The sequence below is a fragment of the Poecilia reticulata genome, chromosome 17, assembly GCF_904066995.2.
Source record: "Poecilia reticulata chromosome 17, P_reticulata-male-v2, whole genome shotgun sequence".
Taxonomy (NCBI): Eukaryota; Metazoa; Chordata; class Actinopteri; order Cyprinodontiformes; family Poeciliidae; genus Poecilia; species Poecilia reticulata.
In genome coordinates this window covers 4,147,476-4,166,014 of record NC_088846.1, presented here as the reverse complement: position 1 = coordinate 4,166,014, position 18,539 = coordinate 4,147,476, and the positions used below count along the sequence as shown (strand labels likewise).

Genomic DNA, 18,539 nt, shown 5'->3' with positions numbered 1-18,539 from the left:
GGCAAGTCAACAAAGTGGACGGTAGGGGTCAGGACTGAGCAAACAGACGGGTTTGAGGAAATGGACCTCCAGCATTTATTATAGCAATAATATTTACAGACATTTCACAAATGAATAAATTAGAAACAAATATTAACCTAATGTAGCCTCTCTTTAAATAAATGTTAATACATATGTATACAATCACATAAGAAGAATGCACAACAGATGAATATGCTATTCAAAAACAAGTATTCAACTACTACACCTGAGCATGAACACATTGGCTCCTGGATTTACAGCAAAATTCATGATGAATAAAACAATGGGAGAAATGGCTTTAATCTGAGAAACAAAAAAACAGCCCCAGCTCTGTGAATAGTATGTGGAATCTTCATGTAACAGATCATAGCAAGCATTTTGCCCCACAGATACACAATTCATATAAAACATATGAGAATCTCCTAAACATGTGACATGCAGGGAAATGGCTATGGCATCTGCAGAATTATTAATATTTTGACACTTTACGAATGGTTAGTGATGGCCACAGCAGGGGACCTACATTTCAGCCTAGATACGAGACCTAAAACTGTTTGTCACTTAAAATAAATCCTTGTTAGTCTTGTGAGTCTTTTCAAACACATGCTGCTCAGTTTAACAGAGGCCTGTCAGAAACAGCCGAGTTTTGTTTTGACTAATACAAGTCTCTTTTTTCTGTGCAAGCCTTTAAGTTCCCCAACCTGTTTAAAGGTTACTTTGCTCAAACCAAGGTAAAAACTGTTGTCCAAAATATGCAAATAGAGTGTAAAACAGGAACTGATATTATGGACACTCTTCCTTTAGATTATATAATGGAATATTTAGTACTATGAATATTTGCAAAGTGATTGTTGCTGTCAATTGAACACCACTGTTATTTTTTATTTTATAGTTTCACTATTTTTTGTAACATTTTAACATTTTAGCAGACTTGTAGTGAGCTTTGTCTAAGTGTTTGGCGTCAGGATTATTCATTAACAGCCACAGTAAAATTATTTTAACTCAGTCAGATAACTAGTTTTAAATTTGACAACAGTGGCAAAAGCTCAGAAAATAAAATCAAGATGATTGGCCTTCATTTTGTGGGTAATAACTAGCAAGAACATGATATATACTGAGTAAACAGAGCACAACCAGAAAGCATCTACAGCTCTTTACTTTTTCCAAATTTTGAGCACTTTCTGGTTTAATTGGTTCAGGTGTTCCCTAGTCACAGATAATCTTGAAATCTGTAATAAAAAATAAAAAATAAAAAAAACCTTCCTTTTCTTTAATAATTGTGGAATGTCAGAAGAGACCTACGCCGACTGAACAAGGATTTACTTTGGTTTCCAGTGTTTTTGGAGATTCGGGTTGTATCCCGGTTTAGCGACGTAACCAGATCCACGTGTTAATGAGCCAGAACGCCACCGTGGCCGAGTACAGGACCACCTCCCGCTTGGAGCGTTCTTTATTTTCTTCCTCCAGCAGCTGCAGACGTCTGTTGAGCTTCACAATCTGGTGAGCACAACAATGTGAATGTTTACTTATACACTTCTTTTTTTCTTTCTTTTTTTAAAGTCGAGCGCTAACTCTGCTGGGCTGTGATAGGGAACCTAACAAATTCCCCAAACGCCAACACATCCAGTCCCTGTTTCAGACCTAGTCATTTCAAATGAAAAAGAGTTAAATGTTATGACAGATAGAGCTTAAGATTACGGGACTCGATACCTGACGCCGCAGCGATGAAGCATCAACTAAGCCAGATTCGTCAGGGTTCATATCCAGAGCCAAGTCCAAGTGGGTTCTGTGGAAATTAACACATCTTTGGTTAAATTATTAACATAACCAGCAACCTGAACAATATTCTGAAATTCAGTACATATCCAACAACACTAATTTTCTTGTTCTTTTAGGCCAGTATCCTAACTGCTTTCATTAATCAATCACTACAGTTTTTTGTGCAATTTCGCAGAACCCAGAAAGTTCTGCCGGCCTTACTTGGCTCAATCAAGTTCAGAAGTCATGATTCAACAATAGGAAAGCAAGCTAAAAACCACATTCACTAGAGAGGACCAGGGTTAAGAACCACTGCTGACCAAAAGGACTAAACAAAGGCCCAAAAACATATTGATGATCCTCAAGAGTTTGGGGAAAATTGCCACAAAGGGTGAAAGTTTTAGAAAGGATATTGCATTGTATCTGGTGTGGAGTGAAGACAGCTGGAGGGGTTTAGAGGTTAAATGATGGAACAATAAATTCTGCTCTCTAGCAAAAAATATTGAAGGACAAAGTCTGACTATGAGCTCTTGACCTTTAGCTCAAGCTTTCATGGGAAGAATGTTTTAAAGCAAACCGGCATGTCCACCTCTGCTTCCCTTTAAAAAAAAATCTAAACAAAAACGAATCTATGAAGCAGCTCACTCAAAATCCAGACTTGTATTTGATTAAGATGATGTGGCTTGACCTTAAACAGGCCATTCAAACTTAAGAACCTTCCTATAAACCAATTCTGCAAAGAAGAGTGATCCCCAATTCCTCCAAATTGATGTAAAAAACAGTTTGTAAATGATTACAGTTGATGCCAGTTGTTGCTGCCAAGGTTTGTATATACATTCAATTCAAACAACCAGAGCTGGCCATCTATACGGAGAAACATAAAGAATGTACTCATAAACATAAAGTAGTGATTAATGAGAAAACAACCAAATCAACTCACCTCCGGTGGCTATCGTCCAAGAGTTCAAGGACCTGCTGGTAAGCACGGCGCGTCGTTGACTGAACGTAAGACAGAAACCCAGCAGCTGTAAACAGGTTAATGTTGGCGTCTTCTGGAGAACACAGGGGAGGACAGAGGCGGACAGGGGGGACTGAGGGGGAGGGGGTTACGCTAGCACAGGGGGAAGATTGGAAGAACCGGTAGATTAATAAACAATGGTGAAAAATAGACTTTAGGGACCTTTAGGAATCAGCAACGCTTCAGGTTTCCTTACCTTACGTCTCCTCTGCTACAATGGCTGCCATGACGACCAGGTATGTTCTCACTTGCACTGCGTTCCCTCCGAGAGCGGGTGTTATAACTGACCTGTAACACACGGAAAGAGCTCAATGAATTCCAGGCTCACATTAAAGCTAACATTTAGTGATCAAGTGTTATTGAAAATCCTGAATCATTAAATTGCCAAAATCAACAGCTTTCCTGCTGATGATCGTCTCAGCATGCCATCACGTGAAGCAGAAAACTAATCAGATATTCATGCAAGTCGTCTGTGTGACAGAAGAGAAACGCCTAAAACATACAGGACAGTAGGTCCTGAGGATCTCTCTTTGGCAACACTCTACTTATGATTTTCAGTGACCACTGTGACAAAACTGGTCACTGAATAGACCGTCCATCTTTGTACTGACTGGGCCTGTATGCACTGGCCTGTCCAGAGAAGCCTACAGATATTACTTGAAGTTCAACATGAGATGTAAAATTTCCAATAACATAGAACTATCAGAGATTATGAATAGAAATCATCCATCCATCCATTTTCTTTCACCCTTGTCCCTCAGTGGGGTCGGGAGGGTTGCTGGTGCCCATCTCCAGCTAACGTTCCGGGCGAGAGACGGGGTCACCCTGGACAGGTTGCCAGTCTGTCGCAGGGCAACACAGAGACACACAGGACACACAACCATGCATGCACACACACACTCACACCTAGGGGCAATTTAGACAGACCAATTAACCTAACAGTCATGTTTTTGGATTGTGGGAGGAAACCGGAGTACCCGGAGAAAACCCACGCATGCACAGGGAGAACATGCAAACTCCATGCAGAAAGACCCCAGGCCGGGAATTGAACCCAGAACCTTTACATCATAAAAACACAAAAATACAAAGTCATCAAACACACAGTCAACAACATTACATTTTGCAAATCAGGTCATCACTGATTGTTTCATGATTAGTTTTCAAAAGCAAATCTAAACAGCTGAGTTTTTATTCTAGATTCAAAGAAACTCAGTGTTTCAGCTGTTGTGCAGTTTTCTGGAAGTTTGTTCCAGATTTTTGGTGCAAAGACGCTGAATGCTCAAATAGCAATTTTTCAAGTTTATATTACAATCCACAAAACTAGAGTGTGATTGTACTCACAGTGTGGCTGGGATTACTCTGTGAGTTGGCAGCTTGATCTGTTTCCAGAGAGTCCAGCGGCTGTTCTGTAAGGGTCAGGACACGCGGTGGGGCCTTCATGTTCAGGAGGTCCACCGATGGAACCGACTGAATTAGATCTAAATCTCTTGGTTGAACAAACCTCGACTCTCCATCGTCACCTGCAAGAAAAAAAAAAAGAAAGAACTTGAAGGGACATTTCTTTTACCGCTTCTAGCATCTCACTGATGATGGTGTTAGAGCCATTTGTCCTGCATGGTCTGCCAACAACTCAACAACTTGAACTGGTCCCTCTTTGTTTTATTTTAAATGTTTATCATTAGTGACACAAACCCAGTATCCTACCTGCAACAACAATTCTTTCAGGAACCTGCATCAGAGTTGTGTGAACCTGTAGAGGTGGCTGAAGCAGAGCGGGCCCCGATCCGCTCTCCGGCGCCACCTTGAGGGTCTCAGGGATTCGCATGCGCTGGCTGATGCCCTCTGTGTACTCCAGCTCATAATGGATGCGGTTTATCTCAGCCACCTCGGCAGGCGGGGTAAAACTTGGCCCACTCATCCAGCCTACTGTCAAATAGACAAAAAAAAAAAAAAAAAATGAACACAATTTTTTTTTTTATATATATGTTGCTGGGATTTGATGTCTTTCACACATAGATATTCTGACTTTCTTACCTACAGAATTACAGATGCAAATGGAGCCTTCGAGTTATTTTACTCCAAGATGAACTAATGTAAAAATCAGCCTGATTTCAGAAAAATTCAAAACTTCAATGTTTTCCCTATGAGAGATCACAACACATCTTAGCACGGCTAGATAACGGTGACTAAAACACTCTTCATTGTGGATGTTGTTACTGACTGAAGTTAGCCGCTTCCTGTGTCAGTAACATGTTCAAAATTAAGTCAGAAGAAGCACATGCCTGTGGCCACAAGAGAGCGAAAAGCAAAAAATCCGATATAAAAATACATAAAATATAAAAACTTTTTAGATTAAAATAAATGCACGTATGATGCGTTTTGTTTAAAATGGTGTAATGTATGGTCATTTGTTTTATAGAGGAGACTTTGACTCTACTAGGGTGTTCATCAGACAGCCTGAGGGAAGAAACTGTCTCAGTACTGGCTGTTTTTTGTTGTTGTTTTACAAATAGAATGCTGTAGCACTGAGCTTAAAGTAAACTGTTTGTGTCCAGGATGTGTGAGGTCTGCAGAGATGTTAGCTGCCCTTTTCCTGACCCTAGCCCTGTACAAGTCCAGGATGGAGAGAAAATCAGCCCTGATGATCCTCTCTGTAGACCCGATAGTCCACTGCAGTCTGGCCCTGTTGTCGAACACCAGACTGTAGCTAGAGTTAAAACATGTTAGGCCGAACCTACCAATCTCTACCAATTCAACTGACATATTTCCTAGAAGCAAAAGAATGTAGTGGGTAAGATGAGACGAAAGAAGGTTTGATTTTAAATGGCACCCACTAATCTCTGGGGGTACCCACGATTCCCCATCTGGTAGGCCCCAGTCCAAACTCTGACAGAGAACAGGAGAGGGAGGAGGCAGGAGGAGAAGCCTGGCATGGCATCCATCACAGCGGACGGACCAATTCATCTTTTGAATTGTTTATTATAAATTATTAATAACTCAGATTCTTCTTCTTGTAACCTCACACATAATATAGCACCTAATGGTAAAAATGATGAAGTCACACGATTTCAATCAAGCTGCCCTTCTCCATGCCAGTGGATAACTACTGCTTAAGCGGTTGAATTTATTTCGAGCAGAATCATTTACGGCTAATTTGGACAGGCTCAGCGATAGCCCCGCCTAGAAGCTGCCGTGTAGTCACAACATGTTGTCTGGCTCGTCTGAACAGACTGTCCGGTAGTTGAGTCGCGTCCTGAGAGGACTACAGTGGTGAAAGATATGGGGTGTAACAGCCATGCTTCATAAATACTGGATGAAAAACAGCGTTTCTCGCAGCACTGCGTTGAATTACATAACACTGACATGAGTGTAGCCGTTGCCGACACGCGGTTTCAATGTCACAGAATGCAAGACGCCATGTTCAGCCTGAATACAAACTAACATTACGCTAATTAACTACTATTTAACATTAGCAAGCCATGAACAGTAGCCCGCGCTAGTATGTTAGCAAAACCGTGAGCTGAGAACCGCGTACCGTCTCCAATGGAGGGACTCAGCTATGAGAACCCTGCGTGACTACTTACTGTTTGGGATTTTTTTTTGGTCCACGCTTTAAAATGTCATGTCAAATCAGTGTTCCATTCGTTAAACATACAGCTTCTCCTGGAGACAATCAGCGAGCAACTGTACAGCTCCAAACGCAAATAAAGAGTGGTTGTTGCTCCAATCACAATCGCGTGCATGACTACGGGGGGCGGAGTTTGAGACTTCTATTGCTCGCGGAACCGAGAGCCGCTATAGCAGGTGGTTAAGAGGTTATAAAACGATCGCACATTACAGCAGGATGCTTCTTTATTAAGGAATCAACCGGTGAAATAAATAATAGAGAATGGCCATCTACAAAATGCCTTCTGCTTATTATTCAGGTTTTATTTATTTGAATGCGTAACATGCACATATCCACCCTAATTAGGTCACTATTTCCATAATTTTGAATTCACCCTTTCTGTAATCTTGTTTACATATATATCCAGTTCTAGTATTATGAATATTAGGCATCCTATAGTCAAAATAGGGTCAGATACTTATGCTGAAGAACATATTTTAATCTAAGCAGCAAGAGGGGAGTAAAGAATGGATCAGTAGGACTTACATATGAGATTGTGCTTATGTATTTTCTTTCGTATGAACCTTCCATCATAGTTTTATAACTTTCTTGCACACTGTTGATCTTGAGTGGCATTAAGTGGAAATCTCTTTCTAACACTGTAGAGTCGTATGGACTAACACGTTTAGTCTCTAATCATTTAAGAGTGAATGTAACTCCAGCTCCCAGATGTTTTGCAATTTAGTAAAACAACACAATATTGAAATCTGGAGAACAATTAAAATTCATAGAAAAATGTGTGGGGGGTTTCATAGCAAATCGACATCTGTTAGTTACAGGAAAATAAGCTATTATTGATAATAACCTCACGCTATTTCATAAAAAACATCACTTTAATAGCTCCATATCAGCTTTAAAATATTAACATAACTATTAAAAATATCAGATTGAAAACTTTCTGTTGCAAGTGTAGAAATACACCTCCCAGAATTCCATCGGCTTCCTACACAGAGCGCATGCGTAGTCGGTCTGAGCCATTATTTTGTCCTCCTCAAGCTTTAAATGAACAACAGGCTAAGCGCTCCCTGAAATGAATTAAATATTAATTCACGGAAAGAGATTTTTTTTTCTCCCTCCGTCCTCACCGAGAACATACCATGGAGCGTGTCGGTCAGTAGCTCGCTGTCTCGCCGGGCCTGCTCGGTCCTCCGTTGGGCTTGAAGGCCGAAAACGGTACGCGGGGTGACAGCCCCGTTAAAAGGCAGCAGTTTGGGTGTTTATCTGCTCGGCTAGCTTCTCAGCTAGCTTCCTAGAGAGCAGCGACGGGAAGCGGCGAAAACTGCAAGGACTGATAAGTTTGGAAAGACAGAGCTGTGACTGTCGCTCTGTCCGACCCGGCAGAAGGGATGGCACACCTTGGAGACTTGCAGAACCAGGTACAGAACCTCCTGTCACCTTTCTTATCCTTTGTTTAGTGGATTCCTGTGGCTGTCAGGCTTTTCAGGAATAAGGATGGGTGGGGGTCCAAGACATCGGGGCACACGGTTAAACCAATTGTCACAACATGTACCATTTTTGTTATCATTACATTTAGCAAGAAACATGATTGGAGACAATTTGTAAGATCATTTAAAATGTAATGTGCTGTTTTATAATTTCAATTCTCAATAATTTTGCATTTGCGGTTGATATATTTGTACGCTGAGACAACCTCGTAGCTTTGAGTTTATTTGCTGCTGTTATTTCAAATGATTAATATAGTAATGTAAAACAGACTTAGTTAATCATATTATCTATTAATATTTTGCAGCACAGCACTGTAGTACATTGAACATTTAAGGTAGCAATATCAGTATTGCTTTCTGTGCTTTTTATGTCAATTTGGGACAAGCTCAAAGTACACACACACACACACACAGACACACACCAACATAAGCACTTTTATTAGCATACAAGATGCTTAGATTTGTCTGTCACTCATCCAGAACACCAAGCTGGACCCGGAAGAGTACTTCACCAAGCAGGAGCGGATTGGAAAGGGTTCTTTTGGAGAAGTTTACAAGGGACTCAACAACCGCACCAAGGAGGTGGTGGCCATTAAAATTATTGACCTGGAAGAAGCCGAGGATGAAATAGAAGATATTCAACAGGAGATCACAGTCTTGAGCCAATGTGATAGCCCATTTGTTACCAAGTATTATGGATCATATTTGAAGGTGAGATAATAAAAACACACACACACACAACAATGGGATAATTACATAAAAAACCTCGCAATAATATAAGTTTTTCACATTTCATGTCACAACTGCAAACAATAATGTCTTATTGAGGCGTTTTATGACATAGACCAAGACTAAGTAGCACAGAACTGTGAAGCGTCTTTCCCTCCCAAAATCAGGGGCGGATCTACTAGGGTGGCATGGGGTGGCAGTTGCCACCCCAAATGAGAGCCTTGCCACCCCTGTTGCCACCCCAAATAGTTATGGGAAATCGGACATTAAGCGCACGAATCTCTTTTTTCCGACAACATTGAATGCAACACAACGTAACCTGACACCTACTGCTGAGTAGCGGGAAGTGCGAGAGAAGGACAGAGCGCGAGGCAGCAGCTTTGATGGATATATTACTGGACTGGACATTACGTGACTTATCGTGCGCCACACATGCACCATTGCTGTCCATTGAGTCAACATTATGGGTGGTCAGAAAATACCACAGTCACACAAAGAATCTGAAAAATGGACGCAATATTTAGCGGTTAATTCAACCCTATGAGTTGGATAACAAGGGCTTCAGATTTAACAGGTGAGCAAAAAGTTTTAACTTAAAGAAAACATTGAACAAGTGAGCAGTGGGTCAGTTATGCTAGCCTAACTGTTGCTAACCTTCTATTGACTTTGATAACCTTAACATGTGCTGCGCAGTTCGGTGTGTTTTGGTTACGTTAGCACTAAATCAGGTCACATCAGTAGAGCGGCTGTTTAAATCAGCTAATCAACCACCGCGGTAGTCGGGCGAAAACTTATTAATAATGACAATATAGACATCAAACCTGACGGAATAATGTAACAGGCTGAATGTTATGTTTTGGTGTTTTTGATTCTTTTTTGTGTGGGAAATTTTTGGTTTTTTGGTGTTGATTCCCCTGATCGGTAATCTCTGCTTTATCTGCTCGGTGAGCTGTTGTCTGCCAGTTGCCATGGCAACGGGTCCGCGTAAAGCCGACGCACAGCGAGAAAAGCCAGAATACAAGTGGTGTTTGGTTCTTCACCTGTTTATCAGCTTTATTGTACCTTTATTGTGGCGCACTGTCTGCACCCGCTGCAATTCCTAAAAGTTAAACAAGCGACAAAAAACTGAACTAATCATCAAACTATGGCTCCTACAGCATATTTAAAATAAAACGACTGACCAATATAAGGTAAATTTGATCCTTCTTGCATACAGAAACAAAATACAAATGATGGCGCTACAAATATTTTTGTGACAAATTTCTGCTCGTCCTGCATTGGGATAAAATGGTTTTCTGGACATAACTCAATGAATCACATAGTGACTAATAGGCACTGTCCAATCCAGTAATGCATATCAATTAGCAGGAGTATGAAAGACATAAAAATAATTAACTATACTATATTAAGAAATTATATTTAATCCTCAGTGCTACATGAATGCAAGTTAAAACATTTTGCAACAAGTAAATCAAGTAAATTAAGTCCAATGTTAGGTCTGTGTAAGCTAAACGTGAGAGTGAGATGTCATATATATATATATATATATACAGGGGTGAAAGTAAGGGGGTACGGCAGGGTACTGCGTACCCCTAAAAAATTTAGCGGGGGTACGCAGTACCTGCAAGAGAGAGGAGCGGCTGTAAAACATCAATGGGTTCACTGTGCAGCCGTGAGTTCACCCACTAATCAGCCGTGACTGATTAGTTTTTCAAGAACAGTCTAAAACACAACTTAATCAGTTAATAAATAACTTTTTTCCCCATTTCATATTGTTTCTGAACTGTTCGTGCTTTGCTAGAGCAGCGGGGCGATATGTTGATCGCGGAAGGTTTTGAGTCGATCTCAGCATTAGGTGACAGACTGAACACCGCCAGGACGCTGAGACCAGCACGTCCTCCTCTGACTCGCTTAAAACGTTCGTAACTTTATTAAAGAACAACAACAACAAAGTCAACAAAATGTGTTCAAATTAATGACACAACAAAAATAATAATCTCAGTAATTATTGTTTTTACAAGGTGTTGCGCAATTCTGTGCATTTCGGTTCCATTACCAAAATAAATAGCAGAGCAGGAGTTTAAAATTAACTAATCAACCACCTCTGTGTTCATGAGAGGTTTGTTAATGATCGCAAAATAAGTATCAAGCCAGCAAACCTAATACTGTAACAGACTAAATGTTATATTTTTAACGTAATGTCTGGTCGGCTTGTGGAGCACAGGAGGTTGCCATGACGGAGAGAGAGAGTAAAAGGGTGCGAGTGGTTTAGAGTTGATCACCTGTTCGGGTTGTTTTACCTTTGCTTACCTTTGACCTTTACAGCCGCTGTAGTTTCTGAACGTTCAATAAACGACAAATTTGGACTAATTACCTCGTTCTTTGTGAGTACAAGTCATTTACAACAAACATCAAACACGGTAAATATGTTTCATTAAGTATTTAACAAACAAATGGCTTCTACTGCGATAATTATGTGGAATTAAATTAATTATCTAATATAAAAGAATAGTTTGGTGCTGTCGGGCTCAGAGTCTGAGAGGCTTTTCCTTTATCAAACTATTGTTTTATTTTTTGCCTCTTACTTAGTGGAAATGTTGAATTTGATGAGACTTTCTCCAAAATAATATCCTTTTTCAACCTTTATAGCTCCACTGTTGAAAATGAGGCTCTAACATTCACAAATGACAGTAAAATAAAATCTAGTCCAACATCTGGTTTGAGGTGATTCCTCTGAAACCTGTTGGAGGAAAAATATCCCAACTTCAGAAGATGTGCTGTTAACTTAACAGAGCTCTGTGGTTCCTCCTGTCAGTATGAGAGTCAGGGTGAGGAGGCGCCATGTTAGGAAGAGAAGTGGAAGCTGCAGGATCTTCAGAACAAACAGGTCATGATGCTAGGCTGCTGATTATCCCTCTGTCTGGACACAGGATCAATATAACCAGTTTAAAAGATAAATGAATGGTTATATGCCAGACATGGAAAACTAGGATCACGCCATGCCATGATGTTCAGGATTTAGGTCTCATGGCATCTCAAGGTGTCAACATTGCAGCCAGTAGGCTGAGGGAAATACAGCAAAATTTTGTAGCAATTCAAGAGCTACCAGCCTTTATTGCTTCGCAAAAAAATAATCAGCACAGAAACTCCAAAGCACATAGAAGTAATATGTATGTATATATTTATTTGTCATAGTACCCCCAAGAATTTAAAACTACTTTCACCCCTGTATATATATATATATATATATATATATATATATACACATACTGGCATATGCTGCCACCCCTGAAAATATCCCTGCCAACCCCATAAATATTTTTCTCGATCCGCCCCTGCCCAAAATCCTTCATAAATAAAAGTTAATGTTTCCTCTGACCTTTCTGCTTGACGTAAATTGATTAATAAGTTGATAGCTAAAGGTGCTTTGTGGTAGTTTTTTTTTAATTATATATTTATTTATATATATGTATATATATATATATATATATATATATATATTTATTTTTTTTTACAGAACTTGAACCAGTTGAAGCTAAAACTGTCACTTGAAGAGTACTGATTAGAGCATGTTGTTCTTTTAGCAAGTTGCCTTTTTTGTAGTCTGTATACCCCACTTAACAATTAATCAATAACAAAAATTATTTCAATAATTGATTAATCACAATTAATTGTTTCAGCCTGATTTTATTACAGAAAATCCCAATAATCCCAATTGGGGTTTGGTTAACAAACCAAACAAATAAACAATTATAGCATAATCTAGACTCATTTCATGTGACGGAGGTCAAACTGTTGTGTTGACAGCCAAATAAACTTTAAAAATAAGTCTAATTTATGTGGTTATAAACCTTTATTTCAGAATGTTGAAATAAGAACCAGGAGATGAATTGTAAAACACTCTAAAACAAGTTAAAGACGATGTGAAATAACTGTCAGTTAATACTGGATTCTTTTTTCCCCCTGTAGGGGACCAAGCTGTGGATCATCATGGAGTATTTAGGCGGAGGATCTGCTCTGGATCTGGTAAGAAGTTTTCTACGTTTCACAGCCCGTTGTTGTTGCAGCCAGTCTGAAAACGAGAATCCAAACCGTCCCGTCTCTCCCCGGCCCAGCTCCGCCCCGGACCTCTGGAGGAGACCTACATCGCCACGATACTGAGGGAGATTCTCAAAGGCCTCGAGTATCTGCACTCGGAGAGGAAGATTCACAGAGATATCAAAGGTAACGAAAGATGTGTGACTACAGCCTGGTGCTGGCCGAACCAGATGCTTCACACTCAGCCACGCAGTCGCAGTCACACTACACACGTTCTCTTCTGCTTGATTTCACAAGCGTGTGTGAGGTTGTAACGTCACAGCCGTCTGTAGGTGCTAAACATATTCACGTTGATATTTTATTTTCATTTACATCTTTTTTCGTTTTTTATTTACTTTTTTTTTTAGCTTTACATCATGATGCGGCATTATTCCCTCATCAAAAACATACCTGAAGTGTTGCCTTGATTGAGAAAACCATTAATCTCCTGTGGTAACCATTCAGCTGTGTAAAGCACCTCAAGTACAAAGTCAAATTTGAAATAAGTATTTTTGTAACAACTGTAACATGCCTGAAAAACACATAACACTGCCCCTTTAAATGTTTTTCTTTGTTACTCTTAAAATAGATCGATTGTAATAATCCCACAGTTACAAAAGTGAGACATTTAATAAGTTGGACTGTTAGTGTGTTTAATATTCCGCAGAAACATGAATGCATCATTTCTCCCTGCTTCTTGACGTCTCTGTAGAGCTTTTGTGCTTTTTAGTGCTGAAGCCACAGATTCAGTGTCTTGTTCTCCGCAACACGTTTCAGGGTTGCATTCGTCTCTGCTCTGCTCTGCTCTTCTGCAGGGTGTGTCCCGAAGAGTTTAGTCCTACAGCTTAGTGCTCCTGTTGAGACATCTGAAGTGAAAGATGTGGATCATTTAATTTCATCAGCTCCTTCTGGTTGGATACAGCTAGCGAGGAAACATGATGTCTTAAAATTCAATGTGTTGAAAGTAGAGAAAAAAATGACCAAATGTGAGGATTGTACCATCTTTCTCAGGGGTTGAATGTTGATTTCTTTACATTTGGGCCATAAAAGCACAGTTGTAGCTTTTATGAGATTTTTAAACCTTCCAAAAAAGATCAAATGGCTGCATGTGTTTTAGTTTTTGGTGCATGCAGGAGGCGTTTGTTTCTCTACGGAATCTTCCAGTGATACATCAAACAGAAGAGATGCAAAAAATAACTAAATATAAAAGCTAGGGACCGCCAACTGGGAGAAAAACACATTTAGTTTAAACCAGTACAAACTAGAAAACTAACTCATGATAAACTTTTAGAGTGCTTCTCGTCTATATTACTTACTGTTATATATAGAATATTGATATGGTTCCCTCTTAGGCTATTTTTATGTGAAAAGGTGAAATAGTTTTTCCTTGTACTTTAATATAAGGGCTGAACCGACTGCAGTTTTCTGGCCGATCAGCGATCTTTAAAAAGCCTGACCTGCAGAGTCCCATTTTATTTTATTTTGTCTGAATGGTTGCTAGGTTGGCAATGGTGGGGTTACTATTGTTAACCACAGGACATGACCAGGTGGGCGGGGCTAACGGTCAGTTCTTTCTCACGACAGATCAGAAGTGGACAGAACCATTAGCTGGTATTTTATGGTGCTGGTATTTACTGTTCCTTCCTGCTGCAGAACATACATCCAGATACGCTTGGAGGTTTATCTGCTGTAAACCTCAAAGCGCTAATGGAAGTACAATAATACTGTTACCATGGAGACTAAACGCTGGATGAAGAAGATACCTTGCTGACTGATTTCTTAGCCCTTGTGTAGCAGAGAGCACACCATTTAAAGGGAGACATCTAGATCCTCTATCTCTATGTCCTTCAGTTTAGAAAAACACAACTTTGTTTAATTTTATGTATTTAAATTTACATTTTCGATATTTATCATAGGCTTGTGTTGTTTATGATGAAGAATGCCACTGATCAAATGAGGCTGCAGCAGTTTTACCAGGTGTTTCCTGGTGACCCAATTTCACCACGGAGCATTTAGGACTTCTGTAACGGATAGCAAAGGCTAACCCAGCTTATTGAGCTCTCTCTCTCTCTCTCTCTCTCTCTCTCTCTCTCTCTCTCTCTCTCTCTCTCTCACCCAGCTGCCAACGTGTTGCTATCGGAGCAGGGCGACGTGAAGCTTGCAGATTTCGGAGTGGCCGGCCAGCTGACAGACACCCAGATCAAGAGGAACACGTTTGTTGGCACGCCGTTCTGGATGGCGCCTGAGGTCATCAAGCAGTCGGCTTATGACTTCAAGGTGAGAGAGGAGCAGCAGCAAACGGCAACCACAAGCACCATGACTGACAGAGTTACTGTTACATACGCTGGGCGTCTTTCAGCTTTGCACTTCTAGGAACTGAACTCACACTGGATGGTGAACGTTAGTTTTCCATTCCTTCCTCAGACGTGCTAGCACAGAAATATGCTTTGACCTGAACTACTTGGCTGTAGGTTTAAGGTTGAGCCTCTGTTGGTTTGGATGCCAGGAAGTTAGCTTTTACTCACATCTGACCCAAACTCCCACTTCCTCATGTTCGCTGAGGCGGCGGGTAGAAAACTCTCTCTTAGGTTTCTTTCACCGGCAGTTTGTTTATCTTGTCCCTCCCTTCCATAAAAGCCCCGTTTTCAGAGTGCATGACTGACAGCTGTAAATGTGATCAGTGCAGCTCCTCCAGAGGTGCCACAGCACACACCATTTTATGCTCCCACAAAACTAGCATGTAGTGCTAGTTTATAGTAGATTGAACTATTCTGTGAGAGATGCTTAAAGCTCGAATACTGTTCTGGAACCTAACTCTAAATGAAATTAAATCTTTATTTTTAGAACAAGTAAAATGTCAGAGACAAAATAATATAATTAAGAAAACAAAAAAAATCTATCATAATAATAAACATGAAAAGACAAAAAAAACTCTGGGTTTATACTGAAATAGTGACAAATTTTGTTGTGCTTCTCTACAGCAAAGGCTGATGCTAATTCTAACAATTAAATGCACGCCACACTTTTCAGATTTTTGTTGCACCAAAATGTTAAAAACTTGTTTCATCATCCGTCTGTTTTGTGTTGATTTATTACATAAAAATCTACAAAAATTTTTCATTTTCTTGTGTGTTTCATTGTCGGTTTTAGATTTGAAGTCTGGTTCTTAGTTGCAGCTCGTTTTGTGTCGCATGACGTGACGACATGTTTCTGCTCCGTTTCAGGCCGACATCTGGTCCCTGGGGATAACGGCCATAGAGCTGGCTAAAGGAGAGCCGCCCAACTCAGAGCTGCACCCCATGAGGGTTCTGTTCCTCATCCCCAAAAACCCCCCGCCCACGCTGGAGGGCCCCTACAGCAAACCTTTCAAAGAGTTTGTGGAGGCCTGCCTAAACAAAGACCCTCGTTTTGTGAGTCCAACAGCTGCGTCCGTTCTTGAATCTCACAATTCTGGAGCTTTTCAACGTGGATAAAGAGCTTCGCTAATTAAAACGTATAAGAATTAGAGATGCACCGAACCAAAGTTAATATCCATATCGGTCTGATATTGCAAAAAATTCTAGGTCGGGTACCGGTGACAATGTGCCCAATCTATTCAGTCTAATTCTATGCCATGTGCTCTGAGTGCTTTATTATTTGCTTTATTATTTATTTTATATTATATTTAGAATTTCTAATTTCACTTTCTGAACCATTTGAAAGAAAGTTTGTTGGAGTTTATTTTTGGCATGTTTGACCGAGACAGTCAACCTGTTGTGTTTGTCAGTTTGTCTCTCTATTATCTATTTCACATTGACTGTTCTACTCCTAATTGCATTGATGGATCAAATGAAAGTTGTTTTTACATGTTTGACCAAACTTACGAAGCTGTTTTTTTGTATTTAAGTGAGCTGTACTGATGCAGAGTTAGAAGATTAATTTATAATTCTGTACCTTTATGTCTGTGTTCATAAAAGACATTTTAAGTCAGTTCAGTACCTCAGATATCGGTGTCAGTATTGGCAGTGAAAAAAGTGAATCGGTGCGTCCCTAATGAGAATAAGTAAGTAAATGGGTTGTGATTTATTTCTTTTACTTGTGTCCTGTCTGCACAGAGACCCACCGCCAAAGAGCTCCTGAAACATAAGTTTATCACGCGTCACACCAAGAAGACGACGTATCTCACAGAGCTGATCGACCGATACCGGCGCTGGAAATCCGAGGGCCATGGAGAGGAGTCCAGCTCTGACGACTCAGACATGTTAGTGCCGTCGTGACTCGAAGAGCATTTCTGTCCGCTCGCTGAATCAGCAATGTTTCATTCTCCTCCACCTCACAGGGATGCCGACGGTGACGTTGAGCAGACTCCCCTGTGGAACTTCCCCACAGTCAAATCTATAAGCCAGCTACAGCAGGGCTACCCACAGCCGGACTCCGAGGTGAGGCGTCCCGCTGCCATACACGGCAACCAGCAGCTGCTCTGTCAGGTCGCTCAGCTCTCTACCTCTCCTCCTCTCTTTAGTCCGGAGATTCTATGAAACGTCAGCCTAAGTCACAGTGCTTGTCTGCTTTGGTAACGCCCATATTCAGAGAGGTAAATCACACTCCTCCTCGTCCTCATCACAACTGCAACTCATTGACATAACCGGACCAGTTATTGACAATACTTTCCTTCCCCACCAGTTGAAAGACAAGCGTCGGGCCAGTGGTGGTGGAGTAGGAGCCATTGAGGAGCTGGAGAACGCCTTCAGCCTGGCTGAGGAGTCTTTCCCAGGCATCTCTGACCGTCTGGTCACACACATGATGGAGAGAGTGTGCAGGTGCCGCTTCCGCCACTGGCGTTCTAAAACCGACGTCACGTCTCTGACTGTAACCTGCTAATCCACGTTCTCCTTTCAGGTTTACTTTAAATGGTAACATGACTCCATCTTCACGGTGAAACCCCCTACTGGATGTAACGTGACCCAGCCTGGTTTTTTTTGTTTTTTTCGTCCGTCTGTCCATGAACACAACAGCTCTGACGACCACAAACCAACCACCTGTCGTACCACTGCCACCTTCCCCCCCGACTACACCCTGAAAAAGATCTTATAGTTACAATTAAATATTTTTACAGTTTTTCTTTAAGAACAAAGAGTATTTAACACTAAAACAAAAGAAAAAAAAAAAGCCATGCCATTTAGACCGTTGTGTATACCTGTTAGTGAGACGAAATCTGCTATAATAAAGACTATTGAAAATGATCTTTTTTTTTTCTTGCACTATGAACCCTTCTAACACCATGCCTACTTTTACTCATAGAAACTCCTTTAAGAAGGGATATGTTGATACTACAAAATGAAATTTGTTCAATGCACGCCCATGTTCTCCCTCATATTCTTGGAGCATAAGAATTACTGATCACCGTCATCTAAAGTGTGGAATCCTTGCGTCATTAAAGATAACTAGAAACGTGGGCGTCATGACGGAAGGTATTTTCCAGGCTCAACCTTCGGTTATAAAAATGCTTCATATGCATCAAATATGATTTAAAAGAAATTTGTGTAATTTAACACCTTGAAACTGGGCCTCTGTCTCTTTAAATACTCTTCTGAAACTTCATCACATCAGCATTCATGAGCTAAGCAGATGTGCAGTTCCACCATGTTCCGCCAATTGCTGCTTGCTAGTCTGAAGGAGCCAAGTAGAGAGTGGGCTGCTCTGTTTGGAAGCTGCAGCACTGAGCTTTGTCCTCATGGGTGGAGCTAGGTCCACCCAGGTGTTTCAAACAGCTGAATGGTTGCTAAGGGAGATTAAGGGATTACTCAAACATGCATGAAAAAAATCAAAGCGATACTCCAGGTAT

At 40.6% G+C, this 18,539-nt stretch overlaps 2 protein-coding genes across 4 annotated transcripts; one reads left to right on the top strand and one right to left on the bottom strand.

Moving 5' to 3' along the window:
• Positions 1-51: 51 nt before the first annotated feature.
• On the bottom strand, positions 52-7,694 carry LOC103479102 (mitochondrial fission factor homolog A-like). Of its 2 annotated transcripts, none has more exons than XM_081598760.1 (7): positions 7,561-7,694; positions 4,502-4,723; positions 4,139-4,317; positions 2,994-3,085; positions 2,720-2,890; positions 1,732-1,807; positions 52-1,518 (listed from the first exon to the last, which is right to left on the bottom strand). In XM_081598760.1, exons 2-7 carry the CDS (start codon positions 4,713-4,715, stop codon positions 1,387-1,389), a joined length of 864 nt encoding a protein of 287 aa, XP_081454886.1. In that variant the 5' UTR covers positions 4,716-4,723; positions 7,561-7,694; the 3' UTR covers positions 52-1,386. The 2 variants fall into 2 exon arrangements, with proteins under 2 accessions (XP_081454886.1, XP_008431562.1); XM_008433340.3 differs by lacking the exon at positions 7,561-7,694 and adding an exon at positions 6,382-6,540.
• A 5-nt stretch (positions 7,695-7,699) lies between these two features.
• On the top strand, positions 7,700-17,937 carry stk25b (serine/threonine kinase 25b). 2 transcript variants are annotated; one of them, XM_008433345.3, is made up of 11 exons: positions 7,700-7,840; positions 8,390-8,620; positions 12,608-12,664; positions 12,754-12,862; positions 14,835-14,992; positions 15,940-16,125; positions 16,810-16,955; positions 17,034-17,133; positions 17,217-17,288; positions 17,378-17,514; positions 17,594-17,937. In XM_008433345.3, the coding sequence occupies exons 1-11, from the start codon at positions 7,811-7,813 to the stop codon at positions 17,631-17,633; spliced, it is 1,266 nt and encodes a 421-aa protein (XP_008431567.1). In that variant the 5' UTR covers positions 7,700-7,810; the 3' UTR covers positions 17,634-17,937. The 2 variants fall into 2 exon arrangements, with proteins under 2 accessions (XP_008431567.1, XP_081454883.1); XM_081598757.1 differs by lacking the exon at positions 17,594-17,937 and having other exon boundaries at positions 17,378-17,575.
• The last annotated feature ends 602 nt before the right edge of the window (positions 17,938-18,539 follow it).

What these genes read in the sequence shown, in the direction of transcription:
- LOC103479102 (XM_081598760.1), bottom strand. Translation starts at nt 4,715, where the DNA reads ATGAGTGGGCCAAGTTTTACCCCGCCTGCCGAGGTGGCTGAGATAAAC. An exon ending in TGAAAGAATTGTTGTTGCAG is followed by an intron (nt 4,318 to 4,501) that starts GTAGGATACTGG and finishes TTTTTCTTGCAG; the next exon opens with GTGACGATGGAGAGTCGAGG. An exon ending in CTTCATCGCTGCGGCGTCAG is followed by an intron (nt 1,519 to 1,731) that starts GTATCGAGTCCC and finishes TGTGCTCACCAG; the next exon opens with ATTGTGAAGCTCAACAGACG.
- stk25b (XM_081598757.1), top strand. Translation starts at nt 7,811, where the DNA reads ATGGCACACCTTGGAGACTTGCAGAACCAG. An exon ending in AGTCGGCTTATGACTTCAAG is followed by an intron (nt 14,993 to 15,939) that starts GTGAGAGAGGAG and finishes GCTCCGTTTCAG; the next exon opens with GCCGACATCTGGTCCCTGGG. An exon ending in TAAACAAAGACCCTCGTTTT is followed by an intron (nt 16,126 to 16,809) that starts GTGAGTCCAACA and finishes CTGTCTGCACAG; the next exon opens with AGACCCACCGCCAAAGAGCT.